The sequence below is a fragment of the Gorilla gorilla genome, chromosome 10 (genome assembly GCF_029281585.2).
Source record: "Gorilla gorilla gorilla isolate KB3781 chromosome 10, NHGRI_mGorGor1-v2.1_pri, whole genome shotgun sequence".
NCBI classification, from domain to species: domain Eukaryota; kingdom Metazoa; phylum Chordata; class Mammalia; order Primates; family Hominidae; genus Gorilla; species Gorilla gorilla.
Window position 1 is genome coordinate 22112425 of NC_073234.2, and position 25127 is coordinate 22137551.

General features: G+C 49.8%; 2 protein-coding genes across 6 annotated transcripts; one reads left to right on the forward strand and one right to left on the reverse strand.

Moving 5' to 3' along the window:
* Nucleotides 1-439: 439 nt before the first annotated feature.
* Nucleotides 440-15573, forward strand: TAPBPL (TAP binding protein like). 2 transcript variants are annotated; one of them, XR_008670490.2, is made up of 8 exons: nt 489-756; nt 1509-1739; nt 1889-2158; nt 5856-6194; nt 7123-7425; nt 9290-9373; nt 10470-10684; nt 15489-15573. XR_008670490.2 is itself a non-coding variant. In XM_019038825.4 (7 exons), exons 1-7 carry the CDS (start codon nt 693-695, stop codon nt 10601-10603), a joined length of 1425 nt encoding a protein of 474 aa, XP_018894370.3. In that variant the 5' UTR covers nt 440-692; the 3' UTR covers nt 10604-10743. The 2 variants fall into 2 exon arrangements, 1 of the variants encoding a protein (XP_018894370.3); XM_019038825.4 differs by lacking the exon at nt 15489-15573 and having other exon boundaries at nt 440-756; nt 10470-10743.
* On the reverse strand, nt 1215-19449 carry VAMP1 (vesicle associated membrane protein 1). Of its 4 annotated transcripts, none has more exons than XM_063693758.1 (6): nt 18968-19449; nt 14663-14789; nt 14280-14438; nt 13329-13380; nt 9284-9357; nt 1215-3514 (listed from the first exon to the last, which is right to left on the reverse strand). In XM_063693758.1, coding segments are annotated over exons 1-5 (387 nt in total). In that variant the 5' UTR covers nt 18970-19449; the 3' UTR covers nt 1215-3514; nt 9284-9310. The 4 variants fall into 4 exon arrangements, with proteins under 4 accessions (XP_063549828.1, XP_063549829.1, XP_018894372.1 ...); XM_019038827.3 differs by lacking the exon at nt 1215-3514 and adding an exon at nt 7923-8068; XM_063693759.1 differs by lacking the exon at nt 9284-9357.
* Between the last annotated feature and the right edge of the window lie 5678 nt (nt 19450-25127).

Sequence of the window (25127 nt, forward strand, 5' to 3'; positions counted from 1 at the left end):
AAGGACAAATATGGATGAGGTGGAGTGTGGGAAGCAGGAGCCCAGCCAGCTGCGCCTGCGCTGCAGGAGGGCGGGGGCTCTGGTTGTAAAACACACTTCCTGCTGCGAAAGACCCACATGCTACAAGACGGGCAAAATAAAGTGACAGATGACCACCCTGCAGCTCTCCAGCTTCCTCTCTGAAATTCCAGTCCCAAAATCCAGTTTCCTGGCCGCCTCCTGGCTCAGGTCAGGATCTGGCAGAGGAGGTTTCTCAGCCGGTTATGTTGGGGCCTGCTCAAGGGCGGGGGTGAAAAAGGTCCCCAGGCTACTGTGGATCCTGTGTCTGACTTCAGATCCCCTTTTCCCACAGTTATAGCTCCACTTTTTTGGGACAGGTGGGGAGCAAAAGGGTGCAGAGGTCAGGTCTTGAAATCACCAGGGGATTTCCGGGTGAGGTGGGTGGTGAGAAAGGAAACAGCAAGCAGGGCTCTGGCAGCTGCTGCAGACGGCTTCACACAGGGACGCGGGCTGCCATCTTGCTCTAAGTGAAAGTGAAAGAACAGTCGGCAGCAGAGGGAACAGGGAAGAAACCTAAAGGCCGCGGGCTGCCAGGTGTGCTTGGAGAGCCCCCTTCTCCCGCCGGGCCTCGCAAGCAGCGTAGGACTGTGGAGAAGGGCGGTGGGCAAGGAGGGGACTCGAGAGCAGCCTCCATGGGCACACAGGAGGGCTGGTGCCTGCTGCTCTGCCTGGCTCTATCTGGAGCAGCAGAAACCAGTGAGTCTGGGAGTCGGGGAGAGCTGGCTGGGAGAAGAGCTACTGAAGCCCCAGGGTGCCACCCTCCCCGAGATTCCAGAAGAGCAAAGGGGCCGGGGATGACCCAATCGCCTTCTAAGCCCAACAGGGGAAAGGCTCAGCGGCTGGCAAAGGAAGGAACCAATAGTATGTGTGGAGGGAGGGTGGGGACTCCACAGGGAAAATGCTAAAGAGGGGCTGCCTCTGTGGCTGTGGTCAGGAGCCACTGTCCTAGAGAGGGCACTGGCCTGGGAGCTGACACTTCAGAAGAGGAAAGGACTCCCCAGGTGAGGAAATAACTTGGAAGGTGACTTTGAAGGTGGGGGAGGGGAAGGCTACCCGAAATGGGAGAAAGCAGTGCAGGCTGTCAGTGCCCCAGCAACAGTAACCGTCCAGTCTCCTCTCTCTGCAGTGGCACTTGCTTGTTTTCTGAGAATTCCTTTGACTGAAAAGATAGTCTTTTATTCAACAGTTGGAAATGCAAGTATAAACTCCTCTGAGCAAGGCAAATCCAGGACTTTAACTCTCACCAAGAAGTATCTGCCTGGACTAGCAGGTGCTCTCCAGAAAGCTGGTTTGGGGATGACGGGAAAATAGAGGGACACAGAAACAGCTAGGATCTTGGATGGCAACTTTTACCCTTTGATGACTCCACAGTTTGAGGGCGGGGGCAGGAAGCAAGTGTGGAGTAGCTTTCTGGGGAAGGGGGTGCTCACCCCAGCCTTTGTCTGCAGAGCCCCACCCAGCAGAGGGGCAGTGGCGGGCAGTGAATGTGGTCCTAGACTGCTTCCTGGCGAAGGACGGTGCGCACCGTGGAGCTCTTGCCAGCAGTGAGGACAGGGCAAGGGCCTCCCTTGTGCTGAAGCAGGTGCCAGTGCTGGACGATGGCTCCCTGGAGGACTTCACCGATTTCCAAGGGGGCACGCTGGCCCAAGATGACCCACCTATTATCTTCGAGGCCTCAGGTAAAAGCCTTCCACCTGTGTCCTTGGTCCTCCTGGGCTCCCTCCACCAGGACAGCCCAGGTCCCGATTACAGCCACACATACTGCCTCCCGTTGGCCCTGGTGTTCTCAAGCTAATTTGCCCTCCGTGTGTGCCCTGCTTCTCCCCAGTGGACCTGGTCCAGATTCCCCAGGCCGAGGCCTTGCTCCATGCTGACTGCAGTGGGAAGGAGGTGACCTGTGAGATCTCCCGCTACTTTCTCCAGATGACAGAGACCACTGTTAAGACAGCAGCTTGGTTCATGGCCAACGTGCAGGTCTCTGGAGGGGGACCTAGCATCTCCTTGGTGATGAAGACTCCCAGGGTCGCCAAGAATGAGGCTCTCTGGCACCCGACGCTGAACTTGCCCCTGAGCCCCCAGGGGACTGTGCGAACTGCAGGTAAGAAAATGAAAAGCAAGGCCAGGTGTGGTGGCTCATGCCTGTAATCCCAGAATTTTGGGATACCGAGGTCGGTGGATCACCTGAGGTCAGGAGTTTGAGATCAGCCTGGTCAACACGGTGAAACCCCGACTCTACTAATACCAAAATTAGCTGGGCATGGTGGCGGGTGCCTGTAATCCCAGCTACGAGGGAGGCTGAGGCAGGAGAATCGCTTGAACCCGGAAGGCAGAGGTTGCGGTGAGCCGAGATCACACCATGGCACTTCAGCCTGGGCAACAAGAGCGAAACTCCATCTCAAAAAAAAAAAAAAAAAAAGAAAAGAAAAGCAAGTCACAGAAAGTTTTGCTTTTCTAAAGTGGTAAGATATGGGGGACAGAAGAAGGAAGGGAACAAATCCACCTCCATCCACACTGGTCACCTCAGGGCACCCCTAGGCCTTGGTCCTTTCTTCCTAAAAACCCCTGAGTCAGGCCAGGTGCGAAGGCCCATGCCTGTAATCCCAGCACTTTGCGAGGCCAAGGCAGGTGGATCACCTGAGGTCAGGAGTTCAAGACCAGCCTGGCCAACATGGTGAAACCCCCTCTCTACTAAAATAGAGAAATTAGCCAGGCATGTTGGCAGGTGCCTGTAATCCCAGCTACTCAGGAGACTGAGACAGGAGAATCACTTGAACCTGAGAGACGGTGGTTGCAGTGAGCTGAGACTGCGCCACTGCACTCCAGCCTGGGCAGCTGAGTGAGACACCGTCTCAAAAACAACAACAACAACAAAAACCCTGAGTCCACAAGAGAATGCTTCGCAGCCCCTACCTGAAGGTCCAGGCACACAGACAACCTGTGTTATTTCCAAAATGGAGATCGTTCTCATCTCACTGGGCTGCCGTGAGGAAATAAGACACATGATGCTATTCTGTACATGGGTGCTGTCCACTGTAGTCTTATCAAGCCAAAACCCGGTTTTCTCCCAGTGAAAGGCTAGGCTGCTCTGGTGCTTCAGGGGTAAAGCTCAGGGATGCATCATTTGTTCATGATCTTATTAGTAAACCCAGTACTTGCCCTCTCCAGCTCAGTACATCCTCGAGGGCACAAGAAATTGAGAACATGATGACAGGGTTCCCCAGGGCCCATTAATCCAATACTCTGTGCCCTGCTTCTTTGAGTCTCCAAGAAGAAACAGCCAAGTCCAGAGAAAATTAGGGGCAACCGTCCTATCCTTGGAAAACCCCAGAACACTCTAACCTCTCTGTGGTCCAGCCTAAATCTATCCTGACCCATTAGAAAAAGGTCTTCATGTCTGTCCAGTGTCTACCATACTCCTGGCATGCGTAGGTATTTCTCTCTTTTTATTCCAAACCTACAAAAAAAGGTGAAATAATAATATAATGAACACCTATATACCCGACACCTAGATCCACCAGTTGTTACCAATTTGCCACATTCTCTCTCCCCCGACTCCTCGTGTGTGTATATGTGTATGTGTGTATTTTCCTCTGAACTGAGAGTAAGTTGCAGAAGATAACACTTGAACCCCAAACGCATGTTTGAACCCCGAAACGCATGTCTGAACCCCAAATACATCCATAGCATGTATTAGTTTACAATGAAGGACAAGGATGTAATCCTTCATAGTTACAAAGCCATCATGTCAGAAACAAACCAAAGGGGGGAAGTAGTCTACCCGTAGTGCAGGCAATAAGGGAGTGCAGACTGTAAAATATTTCAGAACAAAAATAAAATCAGCTAAAAGTCAGATGGCTTTATAGTCTCACCATCTCCCGACATTGGCAATTCTGAATATTATCAGTGATAAAATACTCCCTGCTAGAGCAGACTGTCCCTATCTCCCCACACCACTGCCTAGTATGCCACAGATCTTCATACTTTTAGATATTTTTTAATTGATATGATAATAGTCTCAACTATAAAGTCCAGGGCATGGTGGTGCACACCTGTAGTCCAGCTACTCAGGAGACTGAGGCAGGAGGATTGCTTGAGCCCAGGAGTTTGAGTCCTGTCTGGGCAACATAGAGAGCGAGACCCTCTTTTTTTTTTTTTTTAACAGAGTCTCATTCTGTCTCCCAGGCTGGAGTGCAGTGGCACGATCTTGGCTCACTGCAACCTCTGCCTCCCAGGTTCAAGTGATTCTTGTGCCTCAGTCTCCCAAGTAGCTGGGATTATAGACACCCGCCACCACACCAGCTAATTTTTGTATTTTTAGTAGAGATGGGGTTTCATCATATTGGCCAGGCTGGTCTTGAACTCCTGACCTCAGGTGATCCACCCATCTCGATCTCCCAAAGTGTTGGGATTACAGGTGTGAGCCACCGTGCCCAACCTAAGACCCTTCTCTTTAAAAAATAATTAAATGTCTCCAAATTCAAATTTCTCCACTTGTCCCAATATTTTTTTTTTACTGCTTTCTTTTTCTAAGTACACAATTCAAACAAGAATCATGCAGTGCATTTAGTTGTGCTGTTCCTTGTTTTAATCTAGAACATGTTTCATAGAATTGACATTTTTGAAGGGTCCAGGCTAGTGGTCTTGTAGAGTATCCCAACATTTAGATTTGTCTGATTGTTTTCCTCATTTCCTCATGACTGGATTTAGGTTAAGCATGTTTGGCACAGATACTACTATCACATGCTTTTTTTTTTTTTTTTCGAGATGGAGTTTCACTCTTATTGCCCAGGCTGGAGTGCAATGGCTCGATCTTGGCTCACCACAACCTCCGCCTCCTGGGTTCAAGTGATTCTCCACCTGAGCCTCCCAAGTAGCTGGGATTACAGGCATGTGCCACCACACCCAGCTAATTTTTGTATTTTTAGTAGAGACGGGGTTTCTCCATGTTGGTCAGGCTGGTCTCGAACTCCCAACCTCAGGTGATCCACCTGCCTGGGCTTCCCAATACCACGTGTGTTTTTTTGTTTTGTTTTGTTTTGTTTTGTTTTTTACATTTTTTTTGAGACGGAGTTTCACTCGTCACCCAGACTGGAGTGCAATGGCGCGGTCTTGGCTCACTGCAACCTCCACCTCCCGGATTCAAGCAATTCTCCTGTCTCAGCCTCCCAAGTAGCTGGAATTACAGGCACCTGCCACCATGCCCAGCTAATTTTTGTGTTTTTAGTAGAGACAGGGTTTTACCATGTTGGCCAGGCTGGTCTCAAACTCCTGACCTCAGGTGATCCACCCACCTCGGCCCCCCAAAGTGCTGGGATTACAGGCATGAGCCACCGCACCCAGCCACCACGTACTTTTTAAACTATTGTATCTAGTCTTCACAGCGTCCTTGCTTAAGCAGGTGAGCTTGGTAACACCAAGTGACTTGTCAAAGGTCACGGAGCCAGTAAGTGGAACAACCAGGGTTTCAGAGCTTTTTCTGCTACTCTAGTAGTTCTTACCTGAAGATTGATGGTAACTCTTAATTTTGCATGTGTATTTTTCCTGGTGGGAGATCCATAGCTTTCACTAAATTATCCTAGGGTAAGTGATCCCAAAATGGTGATGGCCATCATGTGTACCATGCTACCTTTCCAGAGCCCCATTTCTTTGTGGTTCCATGTGACGGAAAATAAGCTCAACCGGCCTGTCAGGCGAGGAAGAGGCAGGTGTATGCCCACAACATGCCCACAGCTTGGAGATCAGGTGACCTCGAGGAGGAAGTAGCCCACAAATCACCCCTCTTTTCCTCTTCACAGTGGAGTTCCAGGTGATGACACAGACCCAATCCCTGAGCTTCCTGCTGGGGTCCTCAGCCTCCTTGGACTGTGGCTTCTCCATGGCACCGGGCTTGGACCTCATCAGTGTGGAGTGGCGACTGCAGCACAAGGGCAGGGGTCAGCTGGTGTACAGCTGGACCGCAGGGCAGGGGCAGGCTGTGCGGAAGGGCGCTACCCTGGAGCTTGAGCAACTGGGCATGGCCAGGGATGCCTCCCTCACCCTGCCCAGCCTCACTATACAGGACGAGGGGACCTACATTTGCCAGATCACCACCTCTCTGTACCGAGCTCAGCAGATCATCCAGCTCAACATCCAAGGTGAGGCCAGGACATGGTTATCCCAGGGAAGGGGATATAACATGTCTACTGGGAGCGTTTCCAGATTGGGACCCAAACACAGGAATGATTTCCTGAGAAGCAGGCTTCAATCTCACAACTTAAATGCCATCTTCACCATGGAAGCACAGATGTCATCAGATAAGGAGTCCCGTTGGACTCCAGGATAATCCCACCAAGAGATTTCCAGCCCAGGATCCTGCTGCCCTGCTGTGGCTGGCTGTCTCCATCACCCCAGTCCTTTTGGACCACATCCTGAGGAGCAGCAGCAGCAAACCAAGGCAGAGCAGTGGAAGCAGTTCTGACCATTATCACTGCTATCCTTTAAAATCTCTGGCTTAGAGGCAGGGTGCGGTGGCTCACACCTATAATCCCAGCACTTTGGGAGGCGGATCACGAGGTCAGGAGTTCAAGACCAGCCTGGCCAATACGGTGAAACTCTTGTCTCTACTAAAAATACAAAAAATAGCTAGGCATGGTGGTGCGTGCCTGTAGTCCCAGCTACTCAGGAGGCTGAGGCAGAAGAATCGCTTGAACCCCGGAGGTGGAGGTTGCGGTGAGCCAAGATCATGCCACTGCACTCCAGCTTGGGCGACAGAGCAAGACACCATCTTATAAAAAAAACAAAACAAAACAAAACAAAACAAAAAAAACTGGCTTAGAATGACAGTAAGAAGCCAGCCAATCTTTAGTTGGCTTTACTATCTATCAGTTTTCTGGAAAATGTAACCCTGCCCCTTTACGGCCTGCATCCAGGTGGGCCCCTCACACACCCCCGCCTTGGTACACCACCAAGGGACACTGTAGCCTCCACAATCTACTCTCATCTTGGCAGGAAGAAAAGTCTTCAGGCTCCTCCGCTGTCCCCAGTTAGATCCATGTGTAATCTTATTCCTCATTCTTTCTCCAGCTTCCCCTAAAGTACGACTGAGCTTGGCAAACGAAGCTCTGCTGCCCACCCTCATCTGCGACATTGCTGGCTACTACCCTCTGGATGTGGTGGTGACGTGGACCCGAGAGGAGCTGGGTGGATCCCCAGCCCAAGTCTCTGGTGCCTCCTTCTCCAGCCTCAGGCAAAGCGTGGCAGGCACCTACAGCATCTCCTCCTCTCTCACCGCAGAACCTGGCTCTGCAGGTGCCACTTACACCTGCCAGGTCACACACATCTCTCTGGAGGAGCCCCTTGGGGCCAGCACCCAGGTTGTCCCACCAGGTACTGGGAGTGTCCTCCTTTTCCCCACCTCCACACTAGGGCTCATGGCTCTCCTGCCCCAGCTCATCTATGGCCTTGTTCTGCTGCCCATCCACTTTGTTCACAGCCCTGGCTTCATGCTCCTGCCTCTGCTCCTGGCTATCTTTCCCAAGGCAGCAGCTGCCACAGCTTCTACCACACATCCCCTGAGACTTCATTATACTCCAGCCTCCAGGGTGTCAGGCAATGTGCTTAAGGCTGGAGATCACAGATGAATAATTCCTGATCATGCCCTCCAGGAGCTTAGTCCAGTAATAGAGACAAGACTAAGTAGACAGAGAAGATGGCATTTGAGCCAAGTTAACTAGCTTAGAGGGAAGGGAACACTCAAGATAGAAACAATAGCATATATGAAAGCCAAATCATAAAACAGCCTAAAGAGAATTTGGAGAATTGCAAGTAATTCAGCACAGCTAGAGCCTAGGGTATATGGGAAAAAGGGAAAGTGGCTCTGAAGCTTCGGAGGTAATTCTGTTTATTGAGCATTTACATGAATCAAGCAGTGTAGAAAGCACTTAAATGTATGATTTCATGGATCATGACTCCCATTTTACAGGTGAGTAAACAGGCACTTGCAGATGTCAATGAATTTGCCCAAGGTCACCTGTCAATCAATGGTAAAGAAAGAATGTGAAAATCAGGCAACCGGATTCCCCTTACGGGCTTAATTAAACCCTGTAGATCTCACTGGCCCTTCAAGCTGGAACTTCCTGAGAGCCACAGCATGGCTTTATTTATTTATTTTATTTTACTTTTTTTTTGATACAGAATCTTGCTCTGTTCCCCAGGCTGGAGTGCAGAGGTATGATCTCAGCTCACTGCAACGTCCATATCCTGGGTTCGAGCCATCCTCTTGCCTCAGCCTCCCGAGTAGCTGGGATTACAGGCGCGCACCACCACGCCTGGCTAATTTTGCGTTTTTAGTAGAGATGGGGTTTCGCCATGATGGCCAGGCTGGTCTCAAACTCCTGACCTCAGGTGATCTGTCCATCTCGGCTTCCCAAAGTGCTGGGATTACAGACATGAGCCACCGCACCCTGCCTATTGAGAGGTTTTAAGCAGGAAAGGGACAGGAAAGAACCCGCAACTTGAAATGGAAACATCCAGGAGCACTGGGCATTATTTGGTTGCTCATTAGACTGTGAACTTCCCCAAAACTGAGGTTTCACTTCAGCTCACATCATTCCCCAACTATTTACAAAATCCCAGTTAACTGGTGGTTTTTTGTTTTGCTTTATTTTGTTTTGTTTTGAGATACGGTCTCACTCTGTCGCCCAGGCTGGAGTGCAGTGGCACGATCTCAGCTCACTGCAACCTCTGCCTCCCAGGCTCAAGTGATTCTCCCACCTCAGCCTCCCAAGTACCTGGGACCACAGGCGCACACCAACATGCCCAGTTAATTTTTTGTATTTTTTGTACAGACAGGGTTTCACCATGTTGCCCAGGCTGGTCTCGAACTCCTGACCTCAGGTGATCCACCCACCTCAGCCTCCCAAAGTTCTGGGATTACAGGCATGAGCCACTGTGTCCAGGCAAGTTAAGTGCTAACAAATAAACCCACCTAAATCTCACTTGCAAAGCAATTTTTAAAACCTTGTCCTTAGGTGGGAAGAGGTAGAGAATTCTGTGTGGAGTAACCCACAAGTATCCAGCAACCTTGAATAAGTACAAATGCTGCTGAGTGCCTTGTTCCAGGCTCCTCAACCAGGGTCTCACACACACAATCCTTAGCTCCTCCTCCTCCCTGGGGTGGACACTGCAGGTGAGGGATCAGCTCATGATTCCTGCGCACGATGATCCCCGCCCACATTGCTCTCACCTACAGAGCGGAGAACAGCCTTGGGAGTCATCTTTGCCAGCAGTCTCTTCCTTCTTGCACTGATGTTCCTGGGGCTTCAGAGACGGCAAGGTAAGAGCCTGGGTGCCCTTGGCTCTGGCCCTGGCCCACCTCACCCACTCTAACCACCTCCCCCACCAGACCAGGGTGGAAGCCCAGATGCCCCAAGCTCCAGCCACCCACCCATCACAGCCTCCTGCTTTTGAGTTTGCCCTAAATGAAAATGAAACCAGTCGTGTTCCCTCTTGTTTTCTCCTAGCTACCTCACTAAAGTCTGTCACTCTCCTGCCTCAGAGTAGAAAGAAAGAGTAGTCACGTGCTCCCAGAAGGACTCTAAGTCAAGTCGCAGAGCTAAAAATACATGAAGGTGGCACCAGCTCACGGGGCACTGGGCCTGGCTCTGCAGAGGCCTCTGCCTTCCTTCACTGTGCACCCTGGGCTCATGTACCAAGGCAGAGAACAGGAAGAAGTGAGGGGACAAGAAGAAGGCAGAATGTCCAGATGGAGGTTAAGACCAAAGAGCCAGGTTGGTGGTGTGATGGTAGGAAAACAAAGCTGGAAGAAATGGAGAAGGAACAAGTGAGGGACAATGAGGCACGGGTTGGGGCTGGGCTACCCCTCCCAAACTCAGCTCTGTCAAAATAAAAGCCCTTTGTGTCTGCTGCGACCAAGCTTTTCCACTTTCCTGTCTTTCTCCACACTGGTCCCAACTGAGCCCTGTCACCAAGCCTAGCGGCTCCAACTTGCAAAGTGTTTAAGTATGAAACAAAGGCCCTCAGAGGCACCCCCGGGGCTCCATCTCAGTTGCACCTCAGCTGCGATTAGGGTTCTGCTCCCTCGGGTAACTGCTGGGAGGTTCTGGATACCTGCAAGTGCCTCACTCCCTCAGCTGCAAGGAGAGACTTCTCCTTTTTATTCGTTTCTAAAATGTGCCTGGTCAATACGGTGGAACTCAGCATACCAAAACTGTACATGAGGATGATGGGGAAAAGGGGGTAAGGGGGTGTTCACTGACAGCCTTATCTGGGCACATCCCCTGGGACAGGACAGCAGGCCAAGGACCTAGGAAGGAGCACAGGAGGCAGATGGAAGAGGCCTGAGGGAACCTGTGCTTGTTTGCCAGTGTGAGATGCCCACGCAACTTCCTGTCTTCACTTCCTCTTACCAGCACCTACAAGACTTGGGCTGCTTCAGGCTGAACGCTGGGAGACCACTTCCTGTGCTGACACACAGAGCTCCCATCTCCATGAAGACCGCACAGCGCGTGTAAGCCAGCCCAGCTTACATGCTAAAGTGACGTGAGACTACTAGAAAGAAACGACACCCTTCCCCCCAAGCTCCCCCAGCTACTCCAACCCAAACAACAACCAAGCCAGTTTAATGGTAGGAATTTGTATTTTTTGCCTTTGTTCAGAATACATGACATTGGTAAATATGCCACATGCCTTTGGTGGAAGTACAACTGTTGTTATTACTCTATACAAGTATGAGATCAGGGTTAGGAAAAAAAGACAAAGAGGTGATGACAGACACACAGTGGAAACCCCACATCGTCTCATGGCAAACCGAAGAACGGGATGTGGGAAGCTCAGCTTCATTTGACTGCAAAGTCCCGGGGTTTAGTTGCACATTTGCTCATGCACATGGGTGGTGGGAGGAAAGGGGGATAGCAAAGACACACAGAAGAGGGTACAGGGTGGGTGAGAAAGAAAGTAGAAGGGCTAATACCCCCAAAGAACAAGGCCAACTACACCTGGTGAGCCTCAGAGGGACAGAAACCCAGGAATGATTCCTGTGATAGGGCTGGGAGAGCCAAGAGGACGGATTCGCTCCAGGCTTGGGACACATCGAGGACAGTGGTGGTTCTTCTCCAGCGGTGACCCCCTGCATTAGGCAAGGAGGAGCCCAGAGGAGAGTGGAGACCTTCGAGGGGGGCCGTTGGGAGGGTACTGACTGCTTTCTTCCAGCTCTTCAGTCCCGCCCTTGGGCAGGACGAAGGGAATGTGGGAAACAAGGGCGAAGGGAAAGGAAGGATGGTTTTGCACAATGAAATGCTGCTGCATGGAAAGTGGGCATCCAGACCCTGCCCAGCATGGCCTCAGCCTCTTCCTGTTCGTGGACCGAGGGAAGAAGGAATAAACGGCCATGGGCATTCTCCGCTCTGTTCCCAGCCTGCCCTCCTCCCCTTGCACCTGGGCTTATCCCACATTAATAGCCCATCCTGAAGCTCAGCAATTGCCCCGAAGATAGGCTGAGCAGATCCCATCCTCAGGTTCCACTGTCTATACACACAAACCATGCAAAGAGGAGGAAGAGAAAGGAGGCAAAGTAGAATTCAGACAGGAAAGGGTGGTTCAAAGGGGAATATACTACAGGAAGAACAGAGAGGCGGCTCTCAAGGAGAGGGCCCCATGACAGCACAGCAATACACAAGCACACCTGTCACAGGCTGGCACGCCTCCACCCAAGGTGGGGCTGGTGGGTCTACATGACTTCTCTGCATCCTGAGGATCGGCCGGGCCTCAGGAAGAACCTCTTGCCTCATCCCTGTCTTTGGCAAGTGCACGGGTGGTGTGGAGGAAAGGATTCCATGGGTGTCCAAAGATCTCACACTGCTAACACCCTCACGCTCCTTGATCAACAGGAAGAGAGGAACAGGACCCTCTTTAACGAGGGCAAGGAGTGGCTTCCTCTGAGCTTGTTACTTCCAAATTAAGCACTTGACTCACTGTTTCTCTATAACTAACAGGCAATCTCTCTCTTTATGCCAACAATTAACTGGGAACTAGGTTAAATTATTTGGCTAGATAAAACTACCAGCTAGATGGATTTATTTGGTGCCCTCATACAGAATGCTGTAGAAAATGTAAAGAAGAGAAAGCTCCTTCCAGCTAGAAGCACATGGGACTGCTTCTAGGATGGAAACAAGTCCTGCTATTTTCACAATCCCTAAGTGTTCTCCAGGCCTCTGGAGAACAAAGTAAAGTTGTAAGATCCCCAAAGACACAGAAAATCCTGGACGAACAGATTAGAAATAACTACAAAAAACAAGTTTTTACTTTCGAAGAGGGTGCTGCACTGAAACCAAGTTGGACTTTGGTCACCCCCAGGACCCTCTCCAGGCCTGGCCCAGGAGGGAAAGCTCCACGTGACCAGGCAGCACTGAGTGAGCTGCCATCTTCCCAGCCCCTCCCTAGCTCCTACCAGTGGCCAGGTTTTCTAGAAGTCACCATGGGCACCGATACTCTCCTCCTCCCAAGTCTGGGCAGCTTCATGGCTACTTCGCCTCAGCCACTCCCCTCCCTGCCCCTTCCCTTGGCCTCCAACTCTTTGGGGCTTTGGGGGAACTTGAGAGTACAGAAAAAGCAGGCGGGGAGGAGGCGCCAGCTGTTGCTCTTCGGGTAGTGACTTAGATTGTGCCACGAGCAGCATTTCTAGTGTTGAGGGACAGAGTGCAAATGAACGCAACGAAAAAGGAGGAATGGGTGATGGAGAAGCCTGGGCTGGAATGGAGGACGGTGGGTGGGGAAGTGTGTTGAGAGAGCAAACAGAGGGCAGAGGACATGAATGTGGATGGCAATGGAGAACAGGAAGGGGTGGTACATTCTCAAGTAAAAAAGTAGACTGGACACAGGAATCAGGAAGTCCCAGACGGAAAAGAGAAAGAGACAGGAGAAAACAAGAGGGCAAATTACACCAAGTTACCAGACATTCAGGTCTTTCCATTGTTAAGTGCCCCATCCCCATGGTCTCCCTCCAACCCAAGCCAGTGACACACAGCATAGCCCCACTTCCTCAGAACAGGAGGCGCCATCTCCCTACAATGCTTTGCAGGGGGAAGGCTTGTCCATCAAAGAAATCCCTTGTCTCTGCCCTTCCCCCTTCCCGAACCAGGTGACGATCCCATAGCAGCGGTCTCCATACCTCAGTCAGAGCAGCCCCACTCCCCAGGCAGGCAGGCAGGCAGGGAGAAGACTCCAGGACCTTCCCACCTCTTCACCCCACCAGCAACTTCAGCGATACTTACTTACAATAACTACCACGATGATGGCACAGATGGCTCCCAGCATGATCATCATCTGAGGAAACATGGACAAAAAATGAGCCCTTGGATTTCAGGAATGAGGAAAAGAGCCACATCTCTAGTGGGAAACAGAATTCTCTCCATCCTTGGGACAATGGAAAAAACCACCCATCACCCAGGAGACCTGCAGGCCTCTTAGAGAGGCCCTACCCTTCTGCTTCCCAGAGGATCATAACCGCAGTATGTCTGTAGCTTTTCAGATTCATCACAGGACCTGCATTGAGCTCCTTTTTGCTTAGTTCCTGGTGTCTTGGGGCTTTAGAAGGCATTCCAATAGAGATACAGACTCTGGATATTTAACCAATTAGTTCAGTTTTCACTGTGAAGTGTTCAGCTCATTCTCAAAAGTTGCAGTTATTTAAAAATATATATTTCAATCTGAGAAAGCTGATTTAAAAGAAAAAGAAAAAAGTGCATATATAGATGTGTATATATGTGTGTGTATATACATATATATGTGTATATATATGTGTATATATGTAAATGTATATATATGTGTATATATTGTGTGTGTGTGTGTGTGTGTGTGTGTGTGTGTGTGTATAATATATCTATATACGCCTGAGCCATTGTGCTGATGTTGGGTGTGTCTGAGGATGAGACAGGTGAAATTTTTTGCAGGCAACTCCTTTGGGGTAAAGCTCCTTAACTAACCATTCCAAACTCCTCAGGGTATCACTTTTTCCCTGATAGCGGTTCTAAATACTCTAGCCTACCCTGGTGGCCAATTCTGGGTAATGCAATGGAGGAGGCTTTCCAGATTTCCTCCCAAGCGTTATGCTGGTCAGAGAGATCCTGCACCATTAGAGGGAAGAAATGTAGAAGCTGAGGGTTTTCTTGCCTTCTACCAGTGGAAGCCCAGGAAAAGATGGAGGAGGGGACAAGAAAATTCACCTTGCAGTTTTTCCACCAATACTTCCTCTTTAGCTTTGCAGCACTGCTCTCAAATTGTGATGCTCCTGCCTGCAAGGCATCAGCTCGGTCATCCAGCTCTGACAGCTTCTGGTCCCTCTCCAGGACCTTGTCCACGTTCACACGCATGATGTCCACCACCTGAGGAGGGCACAGAAACAAAGCTGCTAAGCTTCCTGCCAGAGACAGAGGAAAGGACAACAACCAGAGAATCACAAGTCTGACCCTGTGCAACTCTAAAGGGTCCTTTGCCTCTCAGGGCCTTTGACTATTCTCCTGTGAAAAAAGGAGAAAAGATAAGAAGTTCCCTTTTGTTTCCAAACTCCTAGATTTGGAAACTTTCAAAGAAACAGCTATCTACCTACCTCCTCCACTTGTGCCTGGGTTTGCTGTAGTCGTCTGTTACTGGTCATGTTAGGAGGAGGGCCAGGGGGACCCCCACCTGGGGCAGTCCCTTCTGTCCCTTCAGCAGGTGGCTGAGCTGGAGCAGACCTGTGGAAAGACATGTGCAGAGAACACAAAGTGACCAAGACAAGAAAGGAGCTGGGCGTGGTAGCACACACCTGTAGTCCCAGCTACTCAAGAGGCTGAAGTGGGAGGAGCGCTTAAGCCCAGGAGTTCGAGGCCAGCCTGGGCATCATAGCGAGACCCCATCTCTAAAAAAACAGACAAAAAGAAAGGACTCACATGCATCCTCATCCCAAATCACTTAAACAATTATGATTAGGCTATACAAAACTAGAATGGATTCTCGCTCCTTGGCAATCTGAAGTAGGGAGACACAGCATAGAGGCAAGAAGTAAAAGATGAAAGACTCTGCAACAACATTTGTATGGGGTTCAGGGACATCCAGGATGGCATCAAGACATCTTGTCTGGGGCTATCCTTTGACTCAACTCAAACAAGTCCTCTGCCATGATGGCTACAGGGACATATGGCCTAGCCTTGTCCTAAATGGCATTTCCCCGCTGATATGGTTTGACTGTGTCCTCACCCAAATCTCAACTTGAATTGTATCACCCAGAATTCCCACATGTTGTGGGAGGGACTCAGGGGAGGTAACTGAATCATGGGGCCCATCTTTCCGGTGCTATTCTCGTGATAGTGACGAAGTCTCATGAGATCTGATGGGTTTATCAGTGGTTTCTGCTTTTGCTTCTTCCACATTTTCTCTTGCTGCCGCCATGTAAGAAGTGCCTTTCACCTGCCGCCATGATTCTGAGGCCTTCCCAGCCATGTGGAACTGTAAGTCCAATTAAACCTCTTTTTGTTCCCAGTCTTGAGTATGTCTTTATCAGCAGCATGAAAACAGACTAATACAGTAAATTGGTACCAGTAGAGTGGGGTGTTGCTGAAAAGATACCCAAAAATGTAGAAGCGACTTTGGAACTGGGTTAACAGGGACAGGATGGAACAGTTTGGAGGGCTCAGAAGAAAACAGGAAAATGCGGGAAAGTTTGGAACCTCCTAGAGACTTGTTGAATGGCTTTGACAAAAATGCTGTTAGTGATATGAACAATAAGGTCCAGGCTGAGGTGGTCTCAGATGGAGATGAGGAACTTGTTGGGAACTGAAGCAAAGGTGACTCTTGTTATGTTTTAGCTAAAAGACTGGCAGCATTTTGCCCCTGCCCTAGAAATTTGTGGAACTTTGAACTTGAGAGAGATAATTTAGGGTATCTGGCAGAAGAAAAGACGCAGTACTAAAGAAAAAAACCATTTTTTTGAGAAGAAATTCAAGGCAGCTGCAGAAATTTGCATAAGTAGCAAGAAACCTAGTGTTAGCCCCTAAGACCATGGGGAAAATGTCTCCAGGCCATGTCAGAGGCCTTCACAGCAGCCCCTCCCATCACAGGCCTGGAGGCCCAGGAGGAAAAAGTTATTTTGTGGGCCAGGCCCAGGGTCCCCATGCTGTGTGCAGCCTAGGGACTTAGTGCCCTGTGTCCCAGCCGCTCCCGCTGTGGCTGAGAGGGGCCAATGCAGGGCTTGGGCCGTGGCTTCAGAGGGCGGAAGCCCCAAGCCTTGGCAGCTTCCACATGGTGTTGAGCCTGCAGATGCACAGAAGGCAAGAACTGAGGTTTGGGAACCTCCGTCTAGACTTCAGCAGATGTATGGAAATGCCTGGATGTCCAGGCAAAAGTTTGCTGCAAGGGCAGGGCCCTCATGGAGAACCTCTGCTAGGGTAGTACAGAAGGGACATGTGGCGTTGGAGCCCCCATACAGAGTCCCCACTGGAACACTGTCTAGTGGAGCTATGAGAAAAAGGTCACCATTCTCCAGACCCCAGAATGGTAGATCCACTGGCAGCTTGCACCGTGCGCCTGGAAAAGCCACAGACACTCAGTGCCAGTCTGTGAAGGGAGCCAGGAGGGAGGCTGTACACTGTAATGTCTGTCAGCTCACCCCTTTTTATATACAAGTTATTGGTTATGGTTATTGGTTTATATGCCCAGTTATTGGTTATGCTTCACACAAGATGAGGAAATCAGGGCTGCCATAAGGGCAGCTTGGAAAATCACCAAAGTCAAAGTCTATGTAGGTGGAGTGAGTCAGGACTGTTTGTTTGCTTTGTTTTTGGCAGAGAAAATGGGGGTTTCACTTAGATAGAATCTGGGGCCCAAAGCAATTACATTAGTTATGGAAACTGTTCCAAGAGCATAGACAGGAAGCAAAACCGCTAGAAATTGTCCTCAATGTGCGTGCATTATAGACATTCTGTCCCTTCCTTTTCTGGATTTGACAGAGTCTCAGATGACTCTCTTGGTGACTTACATCCCAAAGAGAGATCTTGGTTTACTGTACTATACACACAGAGAATGTTCTCTCATTCTGTACCACTCAAAGCTAGTGTGTGGTCTTCAAGACAAACTCCTCTCCATGTCCCAAAACACGGAGGCTAAACTCACCTCCTAAAGAATTCCCAGAAGTATAACCTAAGTCATGAGATGTTCTCAGCCAAGGAAGCACCCACAGGCAGGGGGGAGATCTCTCAAATTTGATGGAGAATAGAAATTACAGTAAGAACTCCTCAAACAGAAGCAGAATCTCACCAAACATACTTCACAGGAGCAGTCCAAGAGTAAATGCAACAAAAATGAAACCACAAAGTCACCAAAAAGGAAATTATTTGACTAATTACAATAGAACTAATACCCAGAAGCTCCTTCTCCTTGATTAAGTGAATTTCCTTTAGTCTAAAAAGATAGAGAATAACTCCTCAGAGAGGCTATGGTAGCAGATTACACCTGACTCATTCCCCATTTGAAGAATCACTTTTCCATTTCCCTCTAAGGTGCAAAGGAGGTAAAGCAAAGATAGACACAAAGTCATGGGAGCCACAAGACTCTTGTCCTGCCACTGAGCTAGCTAAGCAATCTAGCTCTCGACTTAAGGCAGAAAATTCAATGAGTAGGTAGCAGCCAGTGTTGGAAGCAGTCCAGGATGGTGGCACCAATGACAAGATTAAGGTCAGAGACCTCGTGATGCCCCGCTAGCCACCACGATTTTTCTGTTGCCTTCTGTTCATCCCACGTAGATACTATCTGGAAGCCCCCTCCCCAAAATGAAAACAACTGGAACTCTACGGCTTGCCCAAAATGCACAGAACACTCATATCTGGTTAAAACCATAGAAATCAAAAAGAAAAAGTGAAATGGCTATGAAGTATTTGCAAGGCCAATTTCACTTACTACTTGTTGGGAGTTGGAAACACTCAACAGTAAAATATCTAGGGATAATTAAAACCCTTATGTAACACAAGTAAATCTTTCTCTTTTTTGTCACTTAGAGAAGCAACATAAATACATCTAGGACCAGGCCAGGGTAGTAATCATAAAGAAAAATCTGTATTAGACATATTGAGGTCTTGACAGAAGTACTTCGTTTGTTTAGCCGTAGTTTCCCCTCAGGATCTTGGGAAGGGGGTGATGTTGAAGACTGCTGGAGACTAAACTGTGTGTGTTGGAGGAAAGGGGGAAAGCTCAGCTCTCCCTATTTCTCCTCCAACTATTTGGTAAGAATCGGTGATAGAAAAACATCTCCTATACGAATGGCCTTGGTATGAACAGCCGCTTGGGATGACAGGCCACTATCCCACTACCCCTTGAGTCTTTCTGAGCTGCTCACCTGGTGCCAGAGAACTGGCAGATAAGTTTCTGGAGCTTTGCTCACTGCCATGAGGGGGGCTAGACATCACACTTTGGGTGAGGGGTAAACAAATCCAGAGATTGTAGGGCAACAGAAGTTACCAACTGGCAGTTGCACCCATGACTGTCTTTCCTGAGGCGCTGAGTAGTGATTTAGCCAGATGACAGAAATACCTTTCGAGTCCCCTGCCCAGTTGTCTCCATCCACCACCCCCAGCCCCCGCCCTCTCCGAGTCTCCACTATACCAAAACCAGAATGAGGCGCCACTCAGACGAGAGGAGAGGGAGCAATGATTGTGGGACCCCTGCGCCCCTGCCCCGCCCGTGGGGTGCTAGCTGTGCCTGGTGCGAGAATGGGGTACTGGCACCCCTCCCTGGGGGTGGCCCGGTCCGGAGGCGGCGCGCGGTGGTAGTTCCCCGCGTTGCTGCAGCTGCTGCAATGCGCCATTTTCCGTCCCGCAGAGTCGGGAGCTTGGGGTGAGAGTTGTCAAGGAGGTGCCGAGCCCCCACACCAGAGTCAACTCACATTTTTCTGACAGAGAGAATGAGGGTCTGTTCCTCTCCGGAGGCTGCGGCGAGACACCCGGCCAGGGACGCTGCGGCTGAAGTGGACGGAACTGCCGAGCTGCGCCTCGCGCTGACCACCCCGCGGTCTAGCTGCGGTGGAACTTACTGCAGCTGCCGCGCTGGCCCCCGCCTTTATTAGTGCTGACCACGCCTCCCGGATAACGGTGACAACCCCGCGGCCCAATCCATGCCCAGGACGGTCGCCCAGCGCTACAGGCCTAGCCCGCCCCGCCCCTGCCAATTGCCAATCACAACTCTCCTCTCACCCGACTCCGGAAAGGAGCGGTTGCTGTGAGGATCCTTCAGTGATCAATGCGACCATAGTTTGCGCTCCAGTCTGGCGGAGGGACGGGGCGGGGTGGAGACGAGGTCTGTCCCTTCGGAGGGCGCTTCAGCAGTTTGTTAGGCATTTGTGGTGCCTCCCAACCAATCGCTGGGCAGTTACTGAAGACCGTGCCCGCCCCTGCCCCACCCCGCGCCGGGACTCGTGCGTTCAGCTGGAGGCGGTGGCTTCCTGGTGCGCGCCCAGTTCTGGTGCCCTGCTCTGGCCCTCGCTCCGCACCACCGCCCCGCCTCTGACTAACGCTCTGAGAGGGTGCAGGAGCCTCGAGACACAGCCACAAGCTCCCGGTGCCAGATACCGGATGCGGGGTTCCGTCCCACCAAAGCAAGCACGAAGCTTTTGTTCATTCGTTTCTTTCAACATAGCCTTCCTAAATTGAACTCCCTCCCAAACCTGCTCCAGCCGAGGTTACCACATCGACTCAGTTGCCCAGACCAGAAACGTGGAAACCATCCTAGATTTCCTCCCCTTCACCTTTCCACCCCCAGTAATCCGCCAAATCGAGTTGATTTTTCCTTCTTGGCATTCCAGTGATTATCTCCTCTCTGCTCACTATTATCCCCTTCCTGGACTCCATCAGTTGGAAAATTCACCATTATTTTATGTCCCGCTAAGAAAAAAGGTTACGAGGCCGGGCGCAGTGGCTCACACCTGTAATCCCAGCACTTTGGGAGGCCGAATCAGGCAGATTACCTGAGATCAGGAGTTCGAGACCAGCCTGGCCAACATGGCGAAACCTCTGTCTCTACTAAAAATACAAAACAGCCAGGCGTGGTGGCGGGCGCCTGTAATTCCAGCTACTCGTGAGGCTGAGATAAGAGAATCGCTTGAACCCGGGAGCCGGCGGTTGCAGTGAGCCGAGATCACGCCACTGCACTCCAGCCTGGGCAACAGAGCAAGACCCTGTTTCAAAAAAAAAAGAAAAAAGGTTGCAAATTATCTGTGACAAATGCTTTCCTTACCACTTAGCATTTTTGTTTTACATGTATTGAAAATATGGGTTTATATACATACCGATTTCTATATTTCACTCTTGTGCATGCATAAAAAGGGAAATAGAAAACAATAACATGGTAACTATCCCTAAAACTTCACAGAGACTGATTGTTAATGATTCATTTTTTTGACTCAGTCTTGGATGTCCACGAATTTCCACGCAATGTAGTCCTCTGTGCATGTCATAAGGGCTTTGGTGATGCAGCATTTCCTAACAGTGTTCCTCTCCAGGCTCTAGAGTTTTCTTCCAAGCCTCAGACACCCATTTGGCAAGCTTTGATGCTCATGAGCAGGTATGACAAATATAGTTTGACTGCTGTCTGACTAATAGCTAAAGTGAAACATCCCAATTAGAAGATATTGAAATGCAAAAAAACAAACAAACAAGCACACACAAAAAACCCAAGTGCCTCCTAAGATCAATGATACATCACTCTGCTTCCAGTCTTGCCATCCTTTACATCTATTCTCTAAAAAGTCCACCAAAGTTATCTATCCAAATGTCACAAGTCTTCTTAAGAGCCTTAAAACAATTGCACTTGGAAACATAATGCATTCATCATATGTGTTTATCCCATTCTCCTCCTGAAACCACATCAAAATGGCAAGTTAGGGGGAAAAATGACAATTTGGGAAAATTCGCAAAAAATTATAAGCCCCCAAAGACAAAAAGAATGGGGCCGGGCGTGGTGGTTCACTCCCGTAGTCCCAGCTACTTGGGGGGCTGAGGCGGAAGGACAGCTTGAGCCCAGATGTTCTGGTTGCAGTGAGCCGAGATCACACCACTGCACTCCCACCTGGGTGACAAAATGAGACCCTATCTCCAAAAGAAAAGAAAAAGGGCCAGGAGCAGTAACTCACACCTGTAATCCCAGCAATGTGGGAGGCCAAGGAGGGCGGATCACTTGAAGCCAGGAATTCAAGACCAACCTGGCTAACGCAGCAAAATCCCGTCTCTACTAAAAATACAAAAATTAGCTGGGCATGGACGCCTGTAGTCCCAGCTACTCGGAAGACTGAGGCAGGAGGATCACTTGAACCCGGGAGGCGGAGGCTGCAGTAAGCCGAGATCTTGCCACTGCACTCCAACCTGGGCAACAGAATGAGACTGTCTCAAAAAAAAAAAAAAAGAAAGAAAGAAAGAAAAAAGAAAGAAAAAAAAAGAAAAAAGAATGGGAGGAAATATTTCTGGCAGCATGAATGCCTATTTATCCCCACCAACTTTCCCCTGAAAAAAAACTTAAAATCACTGAATGGTGACTCACGCCTATAATCCCAGCATTTTGGGAGGCCAAAGCAGGAGGATCACTTGAGCCCAGGAGTTCAAGACCAGCCTGGACAACATGGTGAAATCCTGTCTCTACAAGAAATAGATACAAAAAAATATAGCTGGGTATTGTGGCACACACCTGTAGTTCCAACTACTTGGGAGGCTGAGGTGGGAGGATTACCTAAGCCTGAGGAGGTCAAGAAAGCAGTGAGCCATGATCACACCATTGCACTCCAACCTGGGCAACAGAGTGAGACCCTGTCTCAAAAAAACGGGGTTGGGGGGGTGGCATTTTTTAAACTTTTTTTTTTTTTTTTTTTTTTTTTGAGATGGAGTCTCCCTCCGTTGCCCACGCTGGAGTGCAGTGGTGCAATCTCGGTTCACTGCAAGCCCCACCTCCTGGGTTCACGCCATTCTCCTGCCTCAGCCTCCTGAGTAGCTGGGACTACAGGCGCCCGCCACCACGCCCGGCTAATTTTTTGTATTTTTAGTAGAGACAGGGTTTCACAGTGTTAGCCAGGATGGTCTCGATCTCCTGACCTCATGATCCACCCGCCTCGGCTTCCCAAAGTGCTGGGATTACAGGCGTGAGCCACCGTGCCCGGCCTTAAACTTTTTATTTTAAAGTAATTATAGATTCATATAAGGTGGCCAAAAAAAAAAAATACAATACAGGGAGGTTCCCCTAAACCCCTTTACCCAGTTCCCCCAACAGTAACATCTTGTATAACTACAGTTTAAAATTATTAAAATATTAAAACCAGGAAATTAACATTAGCAAAATCCAGAGTTTATTCAAATTTCACCGATTTTCCAAACACTTCTTTTTGTGTTCGTGTGTGTTTGAGTGGTTTTATGCAATTGTATCATGTGTAGATTTGTGTAACCACAACCACAGTTAGGATACAGCATTTTCACATTACCGCAAGGCTCCCATGTGCTACCCCTTTATATTCCAACCCGCCGCCATCCCTAAACCTTAGCAACACTAATTTGTTCTCCATCTCTGTAACTTTATTTCAAGAGCCTTATGTAAATGTAATCATACAGCACGTAACCTTTCAAGATTGGCTTTTTTCATTCATCCAAGTTATTGTGTGTATCATTACTTTTTCAACCATCCAAGTTATTGTGTGTATCATTAGTTTTCACCACTGATTAATATTCCGTGGTACATTTAACCATTTACCTGCTGAAGGACATTTGGAGTGATTTCAGCGCTGGGCTATTACAAATAAAGTTGCTGTGAACTTTCATACAGGTTTTGTGTGAACATAAATTCTCATTTCTCTGGGATAAATGCCTGAGTGCAATGCTTGGGCAGTAAGGTAATTGCATCTCTAGTTTTATAAGAAACTGCCTTTGCCTGTGTTGCCCAGGCTGGTCTTAAACTCCTGAGCTCAAGCAATTCTCCCACTTCAGCTTCCCAAGTAGCTAGGACTATAGGCATCATGCCCAGCTGTATTTTTCTTATTTTAACCATTCTAATATGTGTTCAGTGCTATATCATTGTGGTTTTAATTCTTATTTCACTGATGGCTAATGATATCAAATATCTTTTAAAGTGTTTGCCTTGTATATATTATCCTATTTGATGAAATGTTGGTTCATGTCTTTTGGCCATTTTCTTTTTTTTTTTTTTTTAATTGATCATTCTTGGGTGTTTCTCGCAGAGGGGGATTTGGCAGGGTCATAGGACAATAGTGGAGGGAAGGTCAGCAGATAAACAAGTGAACAAAGGTCTCTGGTTTTCCTAGGCAGAGGACCCTGCGGCCTTCCGCAGTGTTTGTGTCCCTGGGTACTTGAGATTAGGAAGTGGTGATGACTCTTAACGAGCATGCTGCCTTCAAGCATCTGTTTAACAAAGCACATCTTGCACGGCCGTTAATCCATTTAACCCTGAGTGGACACAGCACATGCCCCAGATAGCACAGGGCTGGGGGCAAGGTCACAGCTCAACAGCATCCCAAGGCAGAAGAACCCCTCCCAGTACAGAACAAAATGAAGTCTCCCATGTCTACTTCTTTCTACACAGACACAGCAACAATCTGATTTCTCTATCTTTTCCCCACCTTTCCCCCTTTTCTATTCCACAAAACCGCCATCGTCATAATGGCCCGTTCTCAATGAGCTGTTGGGTACACCTCCCAGACGGGGTGGTGGCTGGGCAGAGGGGCTCCTCACTTCCCAGAAGGGGTGGCCGGGCAGAGGCGCCCCCCACCTCCCTCCCGGAAGGGGCGGCTGGCCGGGCGGGGGCTGACCCCCCACCTCCCTCCCGGACAGGGCGGCTGGCCGGGCGGGGGCTGCCCCCCACCTCCCTCCAGGACGGGGTGGCTGCCGGGCAGAGACGCTCCTCACTTCCCAGACGGGGCGGCTGCTGGGCGGAGGGGCTCCTCACTTCTCAGATGGGGCAGCTGCCGGACGGAGGGGCTCCTCACTTCTCAGACGGGGCGGCCGGCCAGAGACGCTCCTCACCTCCAAGACGGGGTCGCGGCAGGGCAGAGGCGCTCCCCACATCTCAGATGATGCGCGGCCGGGCAGAGACGCTCCTCACTTCCTAGACGGGATGGCGGCCGGGAAGAGGTGCTCCTCACTTCCCAGACTGGGCAGCCGGGCAGAGGGGCTCCTCACATCCCAGACGTTGGGCGGCCAGGCGGAGACGCTCCTCACTTCCCAGACGGGGTGTCGGCCGGGCAGAGGCTGCAATCTCGGCACTTTGGGAGGCCAAGGCAGGCGGCTGGGAGGTGGAGGTTGCAGCTAGCCAAGATCACGCCACTGCACTCCAGCCTGGGCAACATTGAGCACTGAGTGAACGAGACTCGGTCTGCAATCCCAGCACCTCGGGAGGCCTTCTGAGTAGCTGGAACTATGGGCGCCTGCCACCATGCCTGGCTAATTTTTGTATTTTTAGTAGAGACTGAAAGGAGCCGGGCACATTCCTCAGCCCCGGGCTCAAAACAAACAAGCCCAGTACAAACACATCCCATCCTCCCATCCCACCACATGTCGCCATATATCTCTCAAATTTCCTGAGCCCAGTACAAACACCACCAGGGAAGTCTCCGATAAGGAGACAGCCATTCAAAGTTTTACTGAAAGAGCGGGAACCAAAAGAATTCCTTTGTTCCCCTGTAACTTTCAGGCTATAAAAAGCAAACACTCGCATTGTTCAGGGCCCTCTTGTATGCTGTGGAATGGAGGGACCAGGTTCGAACTTGTAGTAAAGATCCTTGCCGCTTGGCTTTGACTCTGGACTCTGGTGGTCTTCTTTGGGGAACAAACGGTCTGGGCATAACAAGACAGGGTTTCACCATATTGGCCAGGCTGATCTCGAACTCCTGACCTCAGATGATCTGCCAGCCTCAGCCTCCCAAAGTGCGGGATTACAGGCGCGAGTCTTGTATTTCTTTTAAAATCAATCTCACACACACCCTTTTTTCTCCCTCTCCCTCACATATCCTGTTTTCTCTTTTTAGACATCGGACTATTAATTAGACATTGGACTATTTG